Raw genomic sequence first — 24,183 nt, forward strand, 5'->3', positions numbered from 1 at the left:
GTGCTTTCTTCTTGTTGAGCAAATTAATAACAATCACTTTCCCATAGTTTGAGAGATAGTATCAGTGAGACTTGAGGGGTAGATATGAGTGACTTGCTCAAAGAAGGAGCTGCATCAGGGTTCCTATTTTTTCCAATGTACTCTGCTTCTTCCCTGAAATGTATGCCAATGTGATATTTGAGTTTAACATCTTTGAAGTGATCTTGTCTTTTTCAAGAATGTATTGATTGTTACGGGAACATTCTTTAACAAACGTGACAGTGGATACAAAAACTCATTAAAACAATCTTCTTTCAGTTATTGAACGGTCAGAGACTGATTCTGTTGACCTGGGTTTTTTTTTTTTTTTAGTGTCCTTGAGCAGCTTCTGTGCAGTTTTTGTTTCCTAGTCATTTGGTAGTACAGTGGCTTTTCCACCAAAACTTTATGACCTTGAACAAGGTACTTAATTTCTCATAGTCACAGTTTTCTTTTCTGTAAAAGAGAAGTACACTAGATAATTTCTAAGGAACCTTCGGTTCTAATTCTTCCTACTTTATGATTTCCATGTGCTATGTTCAGAAAATAAACTGCAGAACATGAATCACATAGGGCAGTGGTTTTATTCTGTTTTGTTCACTGCTGTATCCCCAGCCCCAAGAAGAGGGGCTGATGTGTAGTAGGCACTCATGTTTTTTGAATACAGGAACAAAACCCAACATAAGAGCCTTCAATAGGAAGAAATGAATGGATTATATTCACTTAGTTGCATAATATTTAAAAGTTAAATTGTATCTTTTAAATTGTATGTTTTAAAGTCTATTTTGGGGGGTTATTTTTGTAAAACTGGTTATTCGTACATACATTTATTCAGCTGTGTAAGTAATAGTAAATCTGATTCTAACCCTCCCCTGGTAAAATCCTTTAGTGGCTCTCCATTGTCATTTGGGTAAAGACTAAAACTTTTAACTTATTTTAGAAAGCCTTCCTAGATCTACTCCCTGCTTATTTTTTCAGCCTTCATCTTTTCCTGCTCCCTCCTTCTCTTCCCTCCAGTGTGCTCTTACTCTTGGTTGCAGCTACGCTAAACTTCTTTCAGGTCCTCATGTCTTGCTCTCCTACCTTTGCGCCATCCTACATGTTGCTCTTTCCTTCTCTCCACCTCCACTTTTATATTTGCTTCTATAGATCATACATTTTATGTCGTATAACAGCTCATAGTACATTATCTTAAAATTAGTTGTTTAGTGTCTTTTCTCTCCAACTAGACTTTGGAAGCTTCCTGAGAGAAGGTCTGTGCCTGACTTGTTCACCCTTGTACACTATTGCACCTTTGGTGCCTAGCACAGTTCATGGCCCATGGGGTGTTGGTGGCCTGAGTGCAATGCACCCATGGGCCCAGGATGCTGACATTCTGATAAAGCCAAAATACTTTTGTCCTTAATGCTCTGTGACCACTTCCTTCCCAATTTACTGAAATAAATTCTATTTAATAATACATAATTTGAGTTAGTGACAAATATCATAAATAAAATAAAATAGGCTAAGTGGGATTTGGAATAGCTAGAGTGGTCAAGGAAGGACGCCTTGAATGGTACCTAGAACAGAACTGGCATTTGGTAGGTGCTCAATAAATATTTGTTGAATGGATGAGACCTAATCAAAGAACATCTGGAGAAATACGGTTCCAGGCAAAGGGAATAGCAAATGCAAAGCCCTGAGTTGGGAACACACTTGACCCACTCAAGGGGCTGAAATCAGGCCAGTGTGGCTGAGGCCGAATGGATGAAGCTGAGAGATTGAGAGATGAAGTTGTAGATATAGGAACGCACTAAAGTTTATATAAGCCTGTTGCCCAAAATAGGGAACTTAGATTTCAGTGTAATGGTAGTAGGAAGCGTGAAAGGGGTTTGAGCAGGGAATGATATGATGTGATAGCTTTAGGAAGTCACTCTAGTCCAAGCCATCATCAATTCTTGCTTGGACTGTGCAGTAGCCTCACACCCAGTCCTTGAACTTGAATCCGTTCTCTACAGAGAGGCCAGAGTGATCTTTCTTTCTTTTGTTTTTTGAAGGAGATTAGCCCTGAGCTAACATCTGCTGCCAATCCTCCTCTTTTTGCTGAGGAAGACTGGCCCTGAACTAACATCCGTGCCCATCTTCCTCTACTTTATATGTGTGACGCCTGCCACAGCATGGCTTGTCAAGCAGTGCCTAGGTCTGCACTGGGATCCGAACGAGTAAATCCCGGGCCGCTGAAGCAGAACATGCAAACTTAACCGCTGCACCCCTTGGCTGGCCTCCAGAGCCATCTTTTAATAATGCAAATCTGATTGGGTCAGTCTGTTGCTGAAGACCCTTCTGTTACCCTTGGAAAAAAGTCTACAATCCTTAATGTGGGTTACCAGGCCTTGGATGATTTGACATAAGCTGAGGACAGTGTCAAACTAGATCTTTATGCGCCATTCATACTTCTTTTCATTTCCTGGGAAAGCTCTCAAGTTCTCTTCTCAGGACCCTGCCCATGATGCGATTCCTGCTTAGATTACCCTTACTCTGTTCTTCAACGGCTAAGTCCTACTCATTTTTCAGGTTCCACTGTCATATCCTCAGCCACCCTCTGACCTCCACCCTCACACCCAGACCAGGTTAGGTGTTACACTCTCCCAGAGCTCCCATTCTCTGCTTTTGTCACCTCTGCAGGAGCATGCTCAGTTCTAGCTTCCCTGCCAGATTGCTAACTCCATGAGGGCAGGGAGGCTGCTCACAGCTGTGGCTGCAGCACCTCGCTGAGTGCCCAGCCCGCAGGAAGTGCCTATATTCTGAAAGAAAGAAGGAAGGAAGGACTGCTTTATGGTGCCAAGGGTCTACTTCAACATCCTTCTGTGTTTAGCTGCTTTCTCTTCTATTGAGATGAAGGTTAGTGGATAATTTTGTTAAAGATGAAGTAATTGTTCTAAAAAGTAGTCAAGAGAAAAGATGACTCTTGAAACCTCTGTGAATAATTTAATTAACAAACCTACCTTCTGAGCTCATTAAGCTCGCCGCTGATGGAAGCCATTATTCCCTGCTGTGCTAAACTATGACTCAGATTGCTCTCTTTTTAAAATTAGTTGAAAATGTTTGTTTGGTTTTATTTGTTGTCATTGTATTTCTGTTGGAACACTATGACTGTTATTGCAAATCCTGTGAGTAAGCTTAACTTCCCGTGCACGCCATGAAGAAACCATTTTCTCTGAGTTTAGTTACAAGATAATGGTGAGCAGTCGCATTTCACCCTCAGTCTCTTAATTGCATGCTTCCACTTGATTGAAGTAGCACCATGATTCAACATTCAGCCACCTTTTAAAAATTAATGCTGTCTTCTTTATATTTTATTTGGTGATGAATATTTCCTGTTAGTTTCTAGCAGATTGCATTTGACATTTCATACATGCCAAACCAAGGCAGCTTCTAAGATTTCATTTACAGTTGAGTAATTCTGGTGAATAAAGAGCAAGGAATTAACCGAAAGGACCACGTCTTCATGTACGGAATCTCCTGAGACTTAAAAAAGATTCTAGCAGATTATTATTATGTGTATATTCTAGTAAGCTATTATTATGTGTATATTGTTAGCCTTTAGTTTTCTTTAAACATGACAATTTGTCATAATAGTGTGATTTTTAAAGATACAAGATAATCAGTTTATTTAAAAAGGGCCTAAATTTTGTGTATATTTGACATTTTATGCAGTTACTGACAATATTGAAACTAATTACATTTCATAGTAATAGAATGGATCTTTTCATAGGGCAAATATTCTAGGAGTTTTATATCGTATATTTCAAAGAATCTACTGAAATAAAATTGTGTTTTAGTAGCTACAGTGGAATAAAGTTTATGTCATTGGAAAACTTCACTTTAAAAACAGAGAAAGGGGTAGAACATTATTTAATATATTCTAAAATCTGTTAGGAATACTCTTTTGTTAACTCTTTTTATTACTATCACTGGACTTGTAAAAAAAATGGCTTTAATAAAAAAGATAACAACATGGGATATTCCCCCATCTTTTACGAAGTGTTGCAAAGTTAATCAAATTTGTACATGTGAACTTGGAGCACCAGGGCATAATGGAAAGCAAATAAAATATAGCTTGTTAAGGATCCAAGGAATCTCAGAAGTTAGCCTTCTGGTTTGAGCCTTTTATTTTACAGAGTACCATAGAATCATGGTTGGTAGATGGATTTTGGAGTTCACAGAGACCTGGGTTCAAATTCTCATTTATTGGCTATGTGATTAGGACAAATTATTTTCTCTCTTTAAGAATCAGCTTTCTCACTTATGAAATAGAGCAATGATACTTAAGCTGGAGGGTTGTTATTCAATGAGATATTATAGTCATATTGCCTATGACATATTGAGTTCTCAATAAATTAAAATAATAACATTAATCATACTTTAAGGGGATGTAAAGCATCAGAAAGACTAACTGAATTGCCCAAGGTTGAAGAAGCAGCCCACGGCACTTTCAGTGGTGGCCCTGAGCTCTAAACCTTGCCTCCTTTATTATTAATGAGATGGTAGGCAAGTGGCTTCATTTTGTCTCAGTTTTGTAAGTCATAAAATAGCTGGAGGCTATTTCTCTCTCTCTCTTTCCCAAGGATATAATGAACATCAAATAAGAGCTAAATTGGGAATTATACCTCAGGGCAATTTAGACTTTAGTTTTTTGACTTTTCAGTTGTATAAATGATATATATGTAGCATGATTTAAAATTCAGCAAAGTCTTCTTAGAGGGAAACATTTAAAGAAGAAGGTTGAATACAAGTGGGAAATGATTGGCATTGTGTAGTAAAGTGACTGTCAATGGCTAATGGTGACCTACAAAGGGAATAGTATGATATTGTTTAAAACAAAAAGTGAAAAATCCTGAGAGCAAACTTTACCTGCTTCGTGAGCTAACGTGGATCGACTTGACTTTTTACTTTATTTCATTCTATCCTTTGTGGGCCCATATGTGAACTGAACTTAAAGGGAGAATAGAGAACCTATTAAGGATAAGAAAACTAACATGAAGAGTTTAAAATAATTGACATCCTGAATAATTGGTTCTCTTTGATGGTTTGCATAATACAAGCATGGCATGGTATAGTAGAAAGATTCCTGGGCTCCGAAGCCAGTTCCCTGGGTCTGAGTCCTGTTTCTGTCATTTATAGGTTGACTGTACTTTAGTCAGTCATTTGACTGCTCTGAGGCTCTTTAAATTGGGACAGTGATAATGGCTCATGTAAGAAGTTGTTTTTTAAGTTCTGAAATGCTTCTAAAATAGAAAGTAGTGGTGGTATTTTAAAGCATTTTTGAATATTATATTTTATTTACCTTTCAAAAATCTTTCCTAAGTTGGCCATGAAGAAAAAGAAATAAACCATTTTTCAGTGGACCTGATTATTAAAAAGATATTATCCAGCTGTTCCTGAATTTGAGAGAGAAGACTAAGCAAGATGAAGTAGATTTACAGTAGAGCACAAAGGGTTTAGATTAGGTATAAATACGATCTAATAGCAGTTTGATTTGTTTGAAGATATAGTGTTTTTCTCAGGCATATTGCAAAATTTTCTTTAGGTGCCTTCAAAAACTAAAAAGAGATTTTCATCTGTTTATGTTGGATTAGGCAGCGTCCTGCTGAAGATGTGAAGATGGTTAATTTAATATTCTTTCTAATGTTCACTTCTACCCCCAAAGTTGCGTATCCACTTTGCAAGTCAGTCTGGAAATATTTATGGAATCTGAACTCCTCATAAAAATAATAATTTTAGTTTTAAAATGTCCTATTGTGTGCAGTCTATAGAATTTCAATATAATTAAATTAATCAGGTAAGAAGCTAGCACAGAAGTCATTGCTTAAAAACCTTTATAAGGAAAACCCTTACTTCCTATAGGTGTAAATCTCTAAGTAATATATAGAAAAGTTTCTTATTTTATTCCTGAAAGTCAAAATTATTTACTTCAACTTGTCATATTTGGGAAGTTTGCTTGAGTTGGAGTTTTCAGAGTGTTCCAAAGTGTATCATTGTGAATTCTGCATAATGTATTGTTGACCTTTTCCTATTAGAAAATGAAGCTACTGGCACTGGTTATCCATATGTCTGTGCAAGTAGAGGGAAAAGACTATAATGTACTTCTAGAACGGGCTTCCTTCTATATCCTATGAGAAAATTCTGGGCTTTGATTTGTTATTACTACTACTACTGCTGCTGCTATGTTCATTGAGCACTTACGATGTGCCAGGCATTGTTCTAGGTGCTTCAGATATATTAGCACATTTGGTTCTCATAATAACCTACTGAATATGTGCTGTTACCATCCCCAGTGAACAGAGGAGAAATATGTACAGAGAGGTTCAGTAACTCTCCTAGTGACATAGAGCTAGCAAGGCAGAACCAGAACCCTTGGTAGTTTGGTACCAGAATCCATGATTCTCCTAGTCTTTAGTACTGCCTACCACTAAACTATTGGACTGGCCCTGTTGTGATAGCCTCTGTGTATTGCTAATTCCCTCATGAGAAAATAGAGAATTAGTACAGTTGGAGAGGATAAAGAATTACCAAAAAAATACACTATTATGATTATAGTGTGGATTTCAATTCACTTTTCTCGATTCATAAAATTTGACGTCAGGAATTGATTTCATGTGAAACTTCAATAGTGTGAAATGTCTGTTGGATCAACTTTTATGAGCATATTAGAGAAAGGCAGTGTACACAGGTTTACAGATGTAAGCCACCACACAGCAGTAGCAAAGTGACTTGGTGAAGATGCAGGTGCAGCACAGCAGAGCTGCCACTGAGTATGATTTCCATCTTCTTGATCTTCTTTAGTGCCGATTCAGGGAACCATAATTAGTTCATGAATGTTAACTTGGTAAGCTTAAAATGACCATGTATGATGTGGGGTTTAGTATGGTGTGTTTAGGAAACTGTTTTGGACAGGAAGTAGACATTAGAAACTGTCACATGTATCTAGACAATTAGAATTGTTTATATCAACAGAACAATTTTCAAGCAAACACTACCTGACTCTGCATTAATGTTAGAGATCATGAAAACTCTGTATTTCTTCTAAAATGTTTTAATAGAAAACAGCGCCAGAGAGTACAAGCCCCAAGTGACTTTAGTATATGTGAGCAAATCAGGATTGTATGAAAAAAATAGTCAATGTAATTAAGTAAGTGAATTTGTCTAATATATTACCCTCGAACACATTGAATTTTGAGACAATATCATTCATAGCAATAATAATAGTAGTAACAACCACTACAATGACCATACAACTACCCACGTTTATTGTGAATCAGGAAAGTGCTGTGTGTTCCTTATCTTATTTAACCATTACAACAGCCCTGTGAGGTCGTCGCTATTATTATCTCCATCTCTCAGACGAGGAAACAGAGGAAAAGGGGATTAGTTACGCGCACAAGGTTACACAACTAGCAAGCATCATTCATTCATTTATTCAATATTTATTGAGTAGACCTACCATGAGCCTAGCACTGTTCTAGGTAGTGGGGGTTAGCAATGAGTTAAACAAAATCCCTGCTTTCAAAGGACCTTACCTTTTATGAGGGGGATAGACGACAGATAAACATGGAAACATGGAAGTCAGATGGTAATAAGGATATGTAAACAGTAAAGCCCAGTAAGGGGGAAAGGGAGTGCCGGGATAGGGTTCTGGGATGGGCTATCGTCACTCTTTTATGCAGAGTAGTAAGGGGACCTCTTGATAAGGTGACATTGCAGCAGACATCTGAAGAGAGGGGTATTTGTAGGAACAGCGTTCCTGGCAGAGGAGGAGAAGAGCTTCCTGTGCTTGGAGTACCTGAGGAAGATCAGAGGCTGTGGAGCTGCTGTGGGTGAAGAGTGAATGGTCAGAGTTTGAACCCAGATTTATTTGACCCCAGAGCCCACATTTTAACTACCACATTAATCTGATGGGGCAACCACAGCATTACCTAACCTACTGTGATCTTGGTGACACTGTATTATTCTCACGGAAAAGAGGAGGGCAGTAAGGTGTGTAGAGCTGAGAGTATGTGAGAAACCCCTGTGGTTTGGGGAGAGGTGCTTTGGAGAATATAAGTAGGGAACTATTGTGGACCATACATTTGGGAAACTGGGAGTGTGACTTCCCTGCTCAGAATTCTTCATTGGTTCTCCATTGCTTTCAGAGCTTTAGAGAAATTAAGTAACTTTCCCAAAGCCCCAGTGCAAATAGACTTAGTTTTGAATGATAATAAAGGCTCTGTTCATAACTGCTAAGCTGTGCTGCTCTTCTCGGAATGTGAAATCAATCACGTGCTCCTTGGGGTCCGTCACCTACAGACTGAAGTCAACAAGCCTTGGCAAGGAATGCAGGGCCCTGTAGAGTCACTCGCCTTCTTTTGCCCTTATGGCTACTGCCCCTCCCGTTGCACCTCAGCATGGAGCACAAGAGAACTCCTTAGTATCATGTACCTGGCACTTTGCACATTCTGAAACGTCCTTCTTCTTGTTTTGCGATGAAGATTTTATATCTTCCTTGAAGATTTTCTATACCATTCTCCTTTCCAGATTGAGTTATAACTTCTTCCCTTGGCTGCTTGTGGAGCTTACATATCTGTGTACTTGCTTGTCATTTCCAGTAGAAATCATTCTGAGTCCCTGTCCCCCCAGCCAGGATTAGAGCCCCTGCTCTGTGCTACCAGAGAAATTGATGCAAACTTTGATCTGCCTCTTATCACACTTTTTTGGATACTTTCTTTGCTTACTTGTCTGCCTCTTCTTCTGGACTGTAAGTCGTTGAAAGCTTGTGCCTTGTTTTGATCTATATCCCAACCCCCAGGGGTAGGGCTTGGCATGTAGTTTACCTGCTCACTTAAATTAAACTTAGAGTATTAGATGCTGAGTTATAATGATGACAGTTTGATGAGATCGAAACCAGTAGAATATGTTGAGCAGTGGTGTTAGTTCACTTAGAAAAAAATAGATGATAATCAAAACACTACTATTTAATAAAAGATTATTATATGCCAGATATTAGACTCAGTTCTGAAATACATCATTCCATTATTCCAAATCAAATTCAAACTTGAAAGATATACCTTATTAGGTATAACTTTTAAAGCTAACTTAGTATCTTATTAGATACAACTTTTAAAACTAAACTTTAAAAAATACATTCATTTTCAAACTATTGCTAACTGGATAGGAGGAGGTGTTAGGGGGCTGTAAGTAGAGGGAAAATGTCCTTATAAAGGGACAGAAGTCATCATTGTCCCTTTATACTCAGTTTTTAAAATGTTACCACAAATGTGTATACTTGGCTACATGCAGAGATCTTCCGGAAAGAACACTGTACTCATTTATAATTTGGACATGGCATGTTGGGTGAGACAGAGGTCTGTTGGAGAAGTGAGCCCAGATGAGACCCTGCATAATGCAGTGCTTCATGCCGTTATCAATAGTTAATTGTAAAGCCTTCAGTAAGTGCCATCCTTACAACCTAAGGCCCAAAGTGGGCTACTTAAGGCCATGGTTACTTAGCCTAATTCTTGATTTTCATTCATTAGGAAAGCTACTCATTAGGATTTCTATTGAGTAATTTTTGAACAGGATTCTCATTGCTGATTGCTTTGTGTTTCCCGCACGAGTATATTATCTAAAATTGATATGCTTATAATCACTGATAAATCACCTTTAGACATGTATTTAATTTTGGTTTATATACCATTTATATTTTACTCTAGCAATGTTGAATTATACTCTGAAATACTTTTAAATGCAAAAATCTCAAAAAAAATTATCATACAGTTTCCCTACACTTCTCATAGCTTTTCTTCTCTTTTTTTGCCGGGGTTGGGGGGACTTAATTTCATTGTCTCCTTAATTTCTCAATATTTTGTGCTGATTAAAATGGATTAGATATTCTTTACTTAAATACTTAGAGTCTGTCAGTAGGAGACTACATTAGTGCTCAAAAGAAGATATTTAAGAAATTATTTTGCTTTCCACTCTTTCCATTAGCCAGTAGAAATTTATTCTAAAGCTCTTTTGGTGGTTTTATTGCAGTGACATGGCAGGCAAAGCCCTGTGGGAAGCGTTACTGAACACCAAGCACAAGGAAGCAGTGATGGAAGTCCGGAGACATCTAGTGGAAGCAGCAAGCAGAGAAAACCTGCCAATCAAGATGAGTATGGGTAAGTTTATTCACTTCGCCTGGGACCGAGAGTGACCGTAGGCCCTGAGGAAGTTTATTTGAGCCTGCTCTGAACTGTGGGCCAACCTAGCCATCATGGCATCTAGATAGAAGTATTGAAGACTTTTGTAAATTGTGGAAAGAATATGGAAGGAATATGTACACACTGCCCTCAGGGCTCAACAATGACCCTTTTTCTTAGACTCAACTTTGGGAACTCTAGGAGAGTCCTTGCTTACAAAGAGTAATTCTTTCAGTTTCTTTATTTTATCCAGAACTATGAAAATTATCTGGACCACCTCCCCTTCATTCTGTTCTACCTTTGCCCTTTCTTCCTTTACTGTGGATGAAAGATGTCTTATTGGTTTTGAATTAATGGATGAACTACTGTACTGACAAAACAATTTAACAGTTGGACATGTTCTGGCCTGGCCCCTTAGCCTTAGAGTGGTCTGCTAGTTGTCCAGTCACATAAGTGTTATCCCTTCTTCACCAGGATATCACGTATTTCATTTTTCTCATTTCTTGTTTTTTTTCACATTTAGCTTTGTCTTCAGTATTAGAAGAATCTGGCTGCAATGGAATTTAAGTTTTAAATGGCTTTTTTTATTTTGATTAAAAAGTCAGAGATTTAATGTTTTGATTTTAGAAAAGGAATCTGGTGTTTTACTTTTTTGTTTTTTTTAATTAAGTAATTTTATTAATATAGAAATATTTATTTTGTTTTTAATTATTTTATTGAGGTCATATTGGCTAATAACATTGTGTAAATTTCAGGTGTACATTATTATATATTGGTTTCTGTATAGACTGCATCGTGTTCACCACCAATAGTCTAGTTTTTATCTATCACCATACATATATGCCCCTTTACCCCTGCTGCCCTCCCGCCACCTCCCTTCCCTCTGGTAACCACCAATCTGTTCTCCTTATCCATGTGTTTATCTTCCACGTGAGTGAGATCATACACTGTTTGTCTTTATCTGTCTGGCTTATTTTGCTTAGCATAATACCCTCAAGGTCCATCCATGTTGTCACAAACAGGGCAATTTTGTCTTTTTTAATGGCTGAGTAGCATTCCATTGCATATATATACCACATCTTCTTTATCTGTTCATCCATTGATGGGCACTTTGGTTGGTTCCACATCTTGGCTATTGTGAATAATGCTGCAATGAACATAGGTGTGCATAAATCTCTTTGAATTGTTGATTTTGTATTCTTTGGATAAATACCCAGTAGTGGGATAGATGGATCATATAGTATTTCTATTTTTAATACAGAAATATTTAAATATTGATATTGAATCTGGTTAATAGGTAGAATTTATTTCTGGAAACTTGCAAAAGTTTATTTCTCTATTTTAAAAATAAGTTTTTTCCCTTATATCTGCTCTTAAGTATCCAAGAAATATTAATACATTATACTGGATGGGAAAATTTTTCCTTGCTGAGATTCCTAGCCCAAGTTCTTGATTACTTATGAGTATGAAAATCAAACTATCAAGTTGAAATAGAAGAACAGAATTTTGGAAGTAAAAGCATGTAGATGAACCTAGAAGAGAAAAACTTACAGGGTCATAATATGAAAAAAAATCATGACTTTCAGTGTATTAGGTGATTATATATGAGGGTTTTAAGGAACAAAATGATGACAAGAAAAGTGAACGTAGCTTACATTTATTAAGTACTTATAATGTGCCAGATTTTCTTCTAACTCTTTACATGTGTTATCTTATTTAATCCTCACAGTAATTCTGAGCGATAGGTACCATTAGTTCTCAGTTTTCAGATAAGGAAACTGGAATGGAGAAAAATTAAGTTGCTCAAGGTCATACATCTGATAAGCGGTAGGACTGGAATTCAAATCCAGATATTCTGATGTGAGAGCATATGCTCTGTATTTATAAAATCATCCTAATTCTAACAACCAATGCCAGGAGTCCTGTGTATTGTTTTGGAGTAGAAATAAAGTTGCTACTATGAGACCATACCGGCATTTGACTGTTAATTCTAGTTTCTAATTTCCTTTCTTTCTCCCTCCCTCCCTCCCTACCTTCCATCTTTCTTTCCTTCCTCCCTCCCTTCCTTTTCTCTCTCTTTTTCTTTCTTTATTCTTTCCACAGTTCTAGATACACATTAAGAACAAATATATTTACTTTACAGAGTTCCTCATCCATAAGTATGTTGTAACAAGAACTAATTCGTATTGTGAGTCAAGAAAAGTAGGAAGGCACCAAGGGTCTTGGTGATAAGGTTAATTTATATTGCGTTTCAGTGATATAACTTTATGATGCTATCACAGAGCATAAATCAGTTTTTATTGCTCAATGCAGAACTCTTGAAAGATCAACATACTTTACTTTTCTAAGGAGCTATATCTTTTAAAAATAATCAGAGCCAGAAATAAATTTTAAAAAAAGATGGGTAACTTCATAAAGAATTCAAATTTAAATGTTTGAGTTTTCCGTCACCCAAAAAAAAACTTAGATAAAATGGTTTGCTTTATCTCAAAACTCTAGATGTAGGGGAGAGTGAGGAGAGAAAAAAGAAGGAAAGAAACAGACAATTGTTAGCAGACTTTTGTTGTAAGAAGGACAAAAATGGTTGGCCCAAGTCACACTCTATCCATGTGCCAACTACAATTGAGTAAAAGATAACGGTGCAGCTACCCACTTCTGCTTCATATCACTAGTCAGAATTTCTCATGTGTCTCATTTCCATTTACCAACAGATACATAACCATGAAAGTAAAGAAAAGATCTGGAACTTAAACATAGTAAAACATTGGTATTTGAAAACTCCTTATCATATAGCTTATCATAAAAAAAAAAAAAATCATGCTCTGGAATCCTAGATGGCTGGAATGCTTTTTCTAGCAGCATTTAAAACTATGAAATATACTTTAAACTATGCACTGTTTTCCCAACCCCTGCTGTAAATTCTATTAAGTATAAATTTTTCTGACTGTGATAGAGGCTTCTAGTACTTTTGAGACATTAAACTGAAATGTTAATTCTGGATTTAGGACTCTCTTATATTTAAATTCACTGAGAGGGATCCCATCATTGAAACCTCAGATCTTAAACTCAGCACAAGGTAAGTTCCTATTAAAACATTAGAGCTTCACGAGAAATATATATCATTCTCTTAAAGGAAAAAAGTTTAATTGCTAAAACAAAGAAAAAATTCATTTTATCATTTCACATCAACATATGCCATCTTTCCTAGAGCTTGTTATTAAATTGTCAGTTAATGAAATAGATGTGTTCCAGAAAAGTGATTTTTAAAACATTGTAAACTGGATTGTATTTTTCCCACTGGCTTTCATAATGAAAAATGTATTCTGAAAGTAAAAAGTAAATAGACTCCAAGAAACTTACTTTTTGGATCCCAAATGTCCACTTACAGAGGAAATGAATAGAAAATGCCCATCTCAGTTTCTACATTTTACGGAGAACTGTTTCTCTGGAGTGCCAGTGTGGTGGCGGATCTTCCCGGCTCATCCTAGAGCTCTCTGCAGAAGGGACATGTCCCCAGTATTTAATGGGTGGCAGAGAGATTCCATTACAGTTGAAGTGAAACAGATGTCTTTATGACACTGTCCTTCCTTTTGCAGCCAGATTTCTTGAAAGAGTATTTGGTGCTTGATGCCTCTGTGTCTTTATTATTTTCTTTCTTATTAATTGATACAGTCTGGCTTCTGACAATTTTTACTGAAAAGTCCCCTAGACCACTAAACATAAGGGCCTTCTCCTCAGTCCTCATTCTTCTTGACTTCTTTGCAGCATTTACTTCTAGACTATCGCTGCTTTCTCGTACATCTCTCTGTGTTTCCTGTGACTTTGGGGTCTCCCGTGATGGAATGCAAACTCAATTATATCTGGAGGTGAATCACAGTTCTGTCACTGATTAGCCAGACTTCAATTTCTTCATCCATACAAGATGGGAAAAATGTCTATTTCCTGGAATTTTGAAGGAGAAAGAAAGCTCTGAGTAGAGTGAAGATTATGACTATTAAGCAAACGGGAGTTGGTGTGCTGCGGTTGTATTCTGTCTGTGGGAAAGTCTTTGTGGGAAACCAAATTCTGAGAAGGTTGTTTAATGAGAGTGAAATCAAAGCAAACAAATCAAGTTAGCTGATGTTCCCCTTTCTTTCTGAGAAATGGACTGATCCATTCTCTCCATTCCTCTTGTCCTTTTCTAACCCTTTTGATAACACATCTTTCTTTACGTAGAATTCAGAATAGTTTTTCATTTTCAGCCTAGTTATGATTACATTCTATTACCTCTCCCCTGACTCGGTTCACCCCTCAAATCACCTTGACTGTATTTGCTATTACCAAATCTCTGTGGTCATACTTTTGTAGAAAAATCTCTTGTGCTACATTTCCAGATGATCTGATCCATTACATTGAGAAACTTCTTAACTTACTCTCCTAGTTCTGGGGCACCGTAGTCTCAGCCCCATATCCTCACCACCATTTTCTCTTCTCCAAAGTAAATGTGATGAGTTCTTACAACATTTTATGAAAAGACAAGCCATTCCTACATTTTGTCATCACAGTTGCCTCTAGTTCTGAGCCACTGGCAAAGCTCCAGTTTGTTAATATCCCTCCTAAAATGTCCAGAGCCGAACAAAGGTCTCTTGTTCTTCACCTCTTTTTGGACACTATACTTCTCTTAATGAAGCCCCAGACAAGATGAGTGACTTCTGCTTCCCACCAATGCCACTAATATCATTTCCTGCTTTTACTACTTAGCAATACTGGCTTTGAAAAACAGGAATTAATCAAAACACTCTAAAAAATCATTTGATATATACTTTTTTCAACATCATTGAGGGTACCTGAGTTCATTCAGTTCTGGCTGGATGACAGCTATGTTTTTATCACATTTATATCTTTTGCCTTCATTATGGAGAATTTTGTCTGGGATTAAGGGGAATGTGTGTGTGTATCTGTGTGAGAGAGAGAGAGAGAAAGACAGAGAAAGAGAGAGGGAAATGGGTAGGGAGATTGTCAAACTTTGCAGAAAGGATACTTTAAAACCTAATAGGACCAACATACAATGTGATATACAGTAATTTATAAAAGATGACAAAAATCTGGATGCTTCATAGGGCACATACACTGATTATTAACTCTCATATATCGTTGTAATATTACCACAATTTGGGGAATGGGGAAGGGAATTGACTTTTATTGAATAGCTACTTTGTTTCAGGTACCATAACAGAAGTTTTACATAGTCTGTTTCATGTAATACTCCGAATAATCTTGTGAATTTGGTACTCTGTTTTTACTCTTGTTTCACAAACCAGGAAAACCGAGACCCGAAAAGGTTACGTTTCTTTTCCAGGATCGCTGTGCTGTTAAGTTATTGTCTCTCAGATCTAAATCTCCCCTTCTGCTCTGTAATGCTAGGGCTGGGAGTCTGCAGACTGCATTTCTGCTCTTCCAGCTGGCTCCCTGTTAGACTATGCTAATGAGGGGTGCTAGAGGGAGAATGCAAGGCTGGAAGGGGATGAGGCAACTTGTCCCTTCCTGTCTGCTTCCTGTGGACTTTCCTTCTGCCTGTGAGTGTCAGGCTGACAATACTTCACCCCAGCAGTGGCAGGTCCTTCTTCTGGTAGCAGCTGAATCCAGTTTGTAGTTTTTCCAACACTTGCAGAACCAGCTCCATGGTACCCCCTCCTCAGAGGTACCAGCCCAGCTGAATAGTGCTCTATTCTCAGAAGTCTGAGTTTCAGTTCACAAGTCCCTAAGTTTCGAAGTTTTGATAATTCCGACCTCTTCGCTTTGTTTCCTCCAGCCTACTGGTGGTAGCTGCTTCTAGCGGTGGCTATGTACATAATACCTTGGAGGGCTCTTTTTAACCTTTCAGTTACCCAGTTAATTCCGTATGTTAAATTTTCTCTGTTCAAATAACTGGTCTATTTTCTGCCTTCTGCCTGGGCCCTGGCTGGTACAGTCTTACAGCAAGTAAGCCGGGATACAAACCTGGGTCTGTCTGACTGCTGTATCAGGCCTCTTTCTAGATAGAGGAGCCAAACTAACTGGGGTGGGAGGGTAGCAGAGTTACAGAGCTGTAAACACAGATATGATTGTGCCATTCCTCTGCTTAAAACCCTTTGATGCTTCCCCATTGCCTCATGATAGTATCCAAATTTCTTAGCATGCTATTTATAAAAGTCTTTCTGCCTTCTAGCCTCATGCTTCATCCATCTAATCCTGTTGCTTTCCCTCCCTACTCCCCCTTCCTCAGCATGAACTTCTGCAGATCCGGGTCTTTGTTGTCTTTGCCCGGAGTATTCTCATTTGATTGTCCCTCCAGATCCACTTCCCCCTTCTCTACCTCTGCTTCTGGAGCCTAACCATTATGGGCTACCTCAAGAGACTTTCCTGTCCTTGGCCTCTCAGTTGGGTGTGGCCAATGGGAGGCATGGGCAGGGATTTAGAGGGTGAGAGGAGAGTATGGTTAGGGTATTGTTGGCCTGGCTTCTTCCCTATCAGGATCCAATCCCTCTACGCTTTCCTTGTTGGTTTTCTTTAACACTCATGATTTCCCTTAACCTACACTCTTGTAAAAGAGTCCCCTCATTAAGCTCACTTTATTTTCCCTGTTTGAGTGTGCGATCTCTTTCTTGCCGGGACCTTGACTAATATAACCACTCACTTTCCAACGCACACACTTGTGCACGCGCACACACACCTTTCCTGTCAAAACCCATCTTATTTTTCATGATCTAATACAGATGTCACTTTCTCTGTGGAACCATATCTAATTCCCTTGTTCTTTTCTTCCTACCCCCTCCTCAGCAGGCTGAATTGATTGCTCTTGCTTCTAAGGACCCACAGCTCTGTTTCTTGTTGCTTTCTTAACACTTACCACAGTGCAATATAGTTAATGTATGTGGGTTCAAAACCTTGTTAGATATTGTCTATGTCATGTTCTTCATTGGCTGCTTGACTTGGTACATAGTGGGTGGCTTTGTACATGGTTGAATTTATGGATTGCCTGATGAGTGTGGATGAGTAATAGAGGGATAATGAGTGTTTCTACTTTTAGTTATATGCATTAATATTTCTATTTACACATTTCCTTTCTGATTTTTCTTATTCCTCTTGACATCTCTCTAGCATCTGATCACGTCTTCTTTCTTGGGTTCTTTTCCCTTGGTCTTCATGTCACTCTGATCTTCTGATTATCTTTCTCTTTCTGATAATTGTTTTATACATTCTCTTCCTTACTTCTAGTTTCCTAGAAGACTGTAGATATTTTTGTTATTTGTGTTAACCTGGCACATAAGTATTCAGTTAATGATTGCTTGAAGCCTCATGCTACTTCTATTCCCTGCTCCAAAAGTAGAATGCTCATTTCCTATGGTTCAGTCTCCTGGCTTTTAAAATTCTCTTTCAACATTTTTTCCAACATCTTTCATCCCCTACTATCCTCTCTAATAGATGACATCTTATATTCCTATCAGCACTGTTTTTTGTTCATACTGGTATTACAGCAGACCCTGAGCACTTGGGGCTGAGAACTTTTATCTATGCTTCTTCGTATCCTCCAAACCTAACATAGGACCTTGAACTTATTCTATCTGCAATAAATGTTTATAAAATGAATAAATAAGTTCTTGAACTAATACTATCAGTTGTGATTTGTTATATATTTATTTAATGAATTTTTTTTCTATCACTCTCCTATGGAATCCAAAGTGACATTGCTTTGGATCATTAGTTCTCGAACTTTTTGGTCTCAGAAACTCTTTACATTCTTAAAAATTGTTGATGACCCCACAAGCTTTTGTTTATGTGGATTATATCTATTGATAGATAGATAGAAAATATTATGTTAGAAATTAAAGCAGGGAAACACTTTAAAATAATTATTTATTAAGTAATATAAAATATGACAGACCTATTACAGGTAAACATGAGTAACATATTTTTATGAAAAATAACTATATTTTCTAAAACAAAATAATGTAGAGTGGCACCCGTTTATATTTTTGCATGTCTCTGGTTTAATAGAAGACAGTTGTATTCTCATATCTGCTTCTTCATTCAATCTGTTGTGATATAGTATTTTGGATGAAGCATGTAAGGATAAACTGGCCTTACAAAGATACGTAGTTGGAAAATAGAGGAGTATTTTAATACCTTTTCAGAAAATTGTAGGTAGTCTTCAGTGATACTACACCAATTTTACAAGAGGTAATTTCTTATAGTTTAATTACAATTTGGAGTATGAAACCATATCATTGAATTTTCCTTACTCTGTTACATTAAAACCCAGGGGTCTCTCTTGCACTTTGAATGGATCTTTTATTCACACATTATTTTATACCATTGTGCATTACTAACTTGGAAAATATTGGTTCACTAAATTATGCAGATCTTCCAAATGTTAACACATATAATACAATATAACAAAACCACGTTTGTTGATATCCCTACTGGTATCATTAGAAAATTTTTAATTATTGGGAATGTAAAGATATAGGGGCAGTACAAGTTCTCCAAAATTATAATTTTCACGTGAAAACTTGACTTTTGTCATTGACTGCACAAACTGTCAGTTGTTTTCCTTGAAGTGATAGCCTGGAAAAATGTATAAAGAACCTAGTTTTATAGTTGTCTCTTCCAGTAAAAATTGTGTGCCATGAAAACAGTGGCTAGTTCAGTTCACAACACAAATAATCATACCGGTACTTTTCCTTAAGACAATCATTGTACTTCAGTATGCACCACAGGTGTTTTTGTATATTTCCCATTTCTTTACCCAGGATATCTAGTTTCTTTACACAGAGTTTCCTTTTTTTTAAAGATTTTTTTAGTATTATTATTATTTTTATTTTTCCTTTTTCTCCCCAAAGCCCTCCGGTACATAGTTGTGCATTTTTAGTTGTGGGTCCTTCTAGTTGTGGCATGTGGGACGCCGCCTCAGTGTGGCTTGATGAGTGGTGCCATGTCTGCGCCCAGAATTCGAACTTGCAAAACCCTGGGCCGCTGAAGCGGAGCACACAAACTTAACCACTCGGCCACGGGGACGGCCCCTACACAGAATTTCTTAAGGGTTGAGATTTGATAAAAATTAATAAGATTTACAGTTTCATCGTGGCTATTCTGAAGTGAAACTGACTACTTGTATAATTTGGTCCACAGCCTGTATTGGTGCTAAGGCAACAACATTTTCTCCCACCATTGGTTTTGTATCATGGGTGAATACAACATAGTAACAAAATCAAGTAATATCTAGAATTATTATCATAATAGTTTTAAGATTTTTGCCTACCTAAAAGTGTCTCAGGGACCCAAGGATCTGTGGAACATCTTTAAGAACCATTCTTTAAAAGAATGCTATATTCTGTGGGGTACAAGGTTGGCACAATTTCTTAGAGATTGCTGGAATCATAGTTGAGTACCAAAATAGAAGGAGGGAAAGCTCACTGAAATTTTTTCTAGACATTTTCCTGATCTAGAGGTAATAGACAATTGTTTATACATTTAAAAGATATTTATTATGTGTGCATACTATGTATTAGTTCCTTGTAGGGGGTAGGAAACATATAAAATATTATCTTGTCTTCAGATGAACAAATCATTTAACTTTTCTGAATCTGTTTATCTGCAAAATGAGGATTCTACTACCTGCTAATTTGATAATTAGATTAGATGATCTATTTGAAACATTGTGTTTGTGAAATTCAAGCTGTTCTCTAAAAGGAGGGTATAGCATGATGCAATTGTCTCCTGGACAGATAAAATGCGTTATAAACATAGTGACCAATGGTCGTGCAACTGCATACGAAGAGTACTCTTCCAGATCTAGGGGTGGGATTACTCTGTAGGATTTGTTCCCTGATCATCTTGTGACTAAAGTAATGGTTTCCAGAAGTGAAAGTAGAGATCGAGGATTTAGTTACCTAGTGATTATGTTGATTTAAGTAATGAATTTCTAAAGGAAATATAATATAAGTTGATCATCCAGAGAGAGAAGGTAGAATGAAGGAGAAGAGGTTTGAAGGCAGAGCCCTAAGGAATATATCCATTTAGAAGTATGAAGAAGATAGAGACTCTAGAGAAAGTGACAGGAGGAGTTTTCATTGAATTAATAATTAATAATGCCTGAAAGCCATAATGCTTCCCTCTTATACTCCATCACCTAAAACAGAACTTGAGTTGCCTCTGTTTCTCTATTTCCTCATCTAAAAAATGGGCATCTGAATTTCTAATGTCCCTTCTTCAAGCATCTATGCTCTGGCTCTATATCTTTAACTTAAATTGATGCATCTTCTTTTTCTCTCCATCTCTTCTTCCTCTTTTTCCTTCTCTTCCTCTCATTAATCTTTATGTTTTCTCAACATAAGCGATCTTCAACATGAGAATATGGGCTAGGAGTTAAAAACCCGGCGAGAATGATGCGAGAAGGCCTATGGCTGCAGGATGGGAGTCTCTTTACTTAGAAGCTCCCCTAAGAGCAGAAATTCCTTTCCAAGGAGAGTGGACCCACCAAGGAAATACTCCTTCCCTGGCAGCCTGGTAATCTGGCCCCTGGATAACAGGGGTAGTCTATCTGTTCCCTTCCATGCTCTCTGCTGAGTTTATAATCGTTGATGCAGTTAGCCTCAGGAAATCTGCCTTTCCAAAGAAAACCAAACCATAAACATTTCTGGTGGTTTCATCCTTCATTGTTTTGTATAACTTTCAGAGAGAGCTGTTTATTTTCTATTTGTGACCCCTGGGCCTTCAGCAGTTATACCTTATTCTATACTTTCCTGAAAACATACCTTGCAATAAATTTCTGAATGTTGGACCCATTTGATTGAATTGATTCATATAATTAAAATGCTCTTTTCACATTAGTTTCTTATTCTGTCTTTGTAATGTTATAGAGCTCAAAAATCTATGTAACAAGAAACATACACTATTTAAAGGATATCCCAGAAAACCTTTGTCAGTATTTATGGTGTTATAAAAATGGACATCAATTCCCAGCTGGGTTTTATCCAAGTTTCACTATACAGATGTCTGTATATACTGCCCTTCAGATCCCCATGGGCAAAGATTTATAATGTCTTCCCTATTCCCCTTTTAATAACTTGTTTCAATGTCTAATAGTCATCATGATCGTGAAATTTTTTTCTCATGTCTGACTTAAGTCTCTCCACCTGCATGTTAACCATATTTCTTTGACCTTTGACCTCAGTAGAGGTGGGAAGCAGGCAGTTATTATTACTCTTCTATTTCTGTATCTGTTGAAAGGCAATGCTTTGTCCCTTGTACAAGTGAGTGGTAGTCATAAACTCACATTTCCCAGAGAAAAATACATGTCTGTTCATTCTACAGGAGACAGACATGATTTTATTTCAGAACCAAGACACTATTTAAAAAGTAATACTAGCACATGCTTCTAGAAAATTCACATCATAATGTATCTAAAATAAAAAGTGGATGTACATCCCCTCTCCTCACCATCTTGCTCTTCAACATAACCTTTGTTCCTAAATTAGTATCTTGCCTTCCAAGCCTTTTTCTATGTAACTAGGTAAGAAAGTAAGTAAATAAACAGGTAACCAAATAATGACAGAAATAAAAATAAGGTGCATACTGATAGAATGGCAATATGGTTTCCATTGTGATTTTTTCTCTCGCTCTCGTTAGGATTTTGGCTACCTAGCATAAAATACCATGAAGGAAACTTAATCATACAATTGTGCCTCATTTTAAACATTACATAATAGTTTTTACATTATGTTAAATTTAATCAAATTTAATTTAAAATGTTTGGAGAGTGATACAGAGGTGGAAAACTGTTGGACAGTATTGACTAAAAGCTGAGTATACATCCACCCAGCAGTTTCACAGCTGGGCACATATCCAGTGGAAATGAGTGCTTACATCCACCAAAGGCTATTAGAGTATTCATAGCATCATTATTTATAATGGCCCCAAACTTTAAAACCTAAATAGCCCTCAAAGCAGAGTGGTTAAAGAAACTGATGTAGTCATAGAGAACAATAAAACGCAGTAAAAGAAATTGAGATTTTAGGTAATGTTGAACAAAAGAAGCTAGACACAAAAGAGTACATATGTATAATTCCATTTGTATGAAGTTCAAAAGCAGAAAAAAAATGATCTGTGGTGATAGAGATAAAAGTGATGGTTTACCTTTGGGGGATTATTTACCAGGTAAGTATGGGAGGGAGTCTTCCAGAGTGCTGGACATATTCTATACCTCGATCTGGGTGGTGGTTACATGGATAGATGCATATGTAAGAATTAATTAAACTGTACCCTTGAGATTTGTATGCTTTACTTTATGTTATGCTCCTCACTTTTCACCTCCCTTATACCTGAGGCTTCTGAGTCTAGAATTGCTCATACCTTCTAGGCAGGTAGCTCCCTCTTTGCTGCAGTGCCCTTTCACATATTCTAGGCAAAGCCTTTTTGGGCAGCTGAGGATAAGTAAGAGGTTTATTTTTATGGTTTGTGTTGCTCCATCATTTAGTACTCTTCCATTCCTCTTTTACCTTCCAGGAATTTATCCTTCAATTAAAGTTTCTTTAAAAACTATGATAAAAAATGATTATGGTATTATTATATGAAAAAGTCAGAGTTCGGAGGCTGGCTTCATGGCCAAGTGGTTAAAGTTCTGTGCACTCCGCTTTGGCAGCACCGGTTTATATCTTCAGATCCTGAGTGCGGACCTGCTCCACTCATCAGCCATGCTGTGGAGGCATCTCACATATAAAGTAGAGGAAGTTGGCACAGATGTTAGCTCAGGGCAAATCTTCCTCACACATACACACACACACATATACACAAAGTTCTCCTTTCTGTTGTTTTCCAGTATCCTGGGATAACTAAGTACAGTTATGTCTCCAACTGAAAATTTCATTCAGCATATATTCTAATATGTGTGCATTTGTAGCTGTGTATCTTTTTATAATGAGGAAATTTGTGTATGGGCTTTTTCCTTTGGGTGATGAAAATATTCTGAAATTATATAGTGATGATGACTGCACAATTCTGTGAATATACTAAAACCCACTTGAATTGTACACTTGGTGAATTTTATGGCTTTATCTTAATAAAGCTGTTATTTAAAAAAAGGTGTCTTGGAAATAAGGATATTATTGTGAAAATAAAATTCAGCCAAAGTTTAAAGATAAATCAAGGAAATCTAACATATAGAAAGAACAGGGCATTGAAAAGATGACAGAAAAGATAAATGATATAGAGAAACAATCTAGGAGGTCTTGGAACTATTGGAGGTTTCAGAAAGAGAGAAAAAGCAGAGGATAGGAAGAAAGGCATGGTTAAATTGAATGGCCTTCCTGAGAAGCAAGTTGGAAGAATAGAAAACCTCTAAACTAGACATAATCACTATGAATCCTTAAGAATACAAGAGAATGAAAGGAAAAAGAAGCTCACCTACTAAGGAGCAAGGATAAGCATAGCAGTCAATCCTCATCAGCAACCCTGAGCCAGGAGATAATGAAGCAAGGCATTCTTTTCAACATAGAATTCTAGACCCAGATAAACTATTATGCAACTTTGAGGTCAAGAGAAAGCCTTTTCAGACATTAAAAAAAACCCTTTGCTTTCTGCACACCTCTTCTGAGGAAGTTACTTGAGGATGTCCAGCAAAACAAGGCAGTATAGCAAGAAAGAAAAATCAGGGGTTTAATGAACCAGTCTTCCAAGAGTAGAAAGCAATAAAAGGAGTTCCAGGCTACTGGCTATGCAGAAAGGCCTAGAGAACAATCCACCTGTGATGGAACTGGAGAATGAAGGGGTTTGGTAGTAAAGCATTCAGAGAAGAAAAAAAAAAACTCCGAAGATGAAACAGTGTATTTGAGACTAGAAGACTTTAAAGCTTTGATTAAGGCAGGTAATGCCAAAAGAAAAAAGGCCATTGAGGATTCCAGGAGCATATTATACATAAGGCAATGTAATCTTAGCACACAGTTTCGCT

General features: G+C 37.2%; 1 protein-coding gene across 2 annotated transcripts in view; it reads left to right on the plus strand.

The window, feature by feature from the left end:
* SCFD2 (sec1 family domain containing 2) overlaps nucleotides 1–24,183 on the plus strand; it is a 392,812-nt gene that overhangs the window by 42,965 nt on the left and 325,664 nt on the right. For both annotated transcript variants that reach the window (XM_001493770.5, XM_005608775.4), the window contains exon 3: nucleotides 10,069–10,196. In XM_001493770.5, the coding sequence (XP_001493820.1) occupies nucleotides 10,069–10,196 (128 nt within the window). The remainder of the gene's footprint in view (nucleotides 1–10,068; nucleotides 10,197–24,183) is intronic.

Source organism: Equus caballus, chromosome 3 (genome assembly GCF_041296265.1).
Source record: "Equus caballus isolate H_3958 breed thoroughbred chromosome 3, TB-T2T, whole genome shotgun sequence".
Lineage (NCBI taxonomy): Eukaryota > Metazoa > Chordata > Mammalia > Perissodactyla > Equidae > Equus > Equus caballus.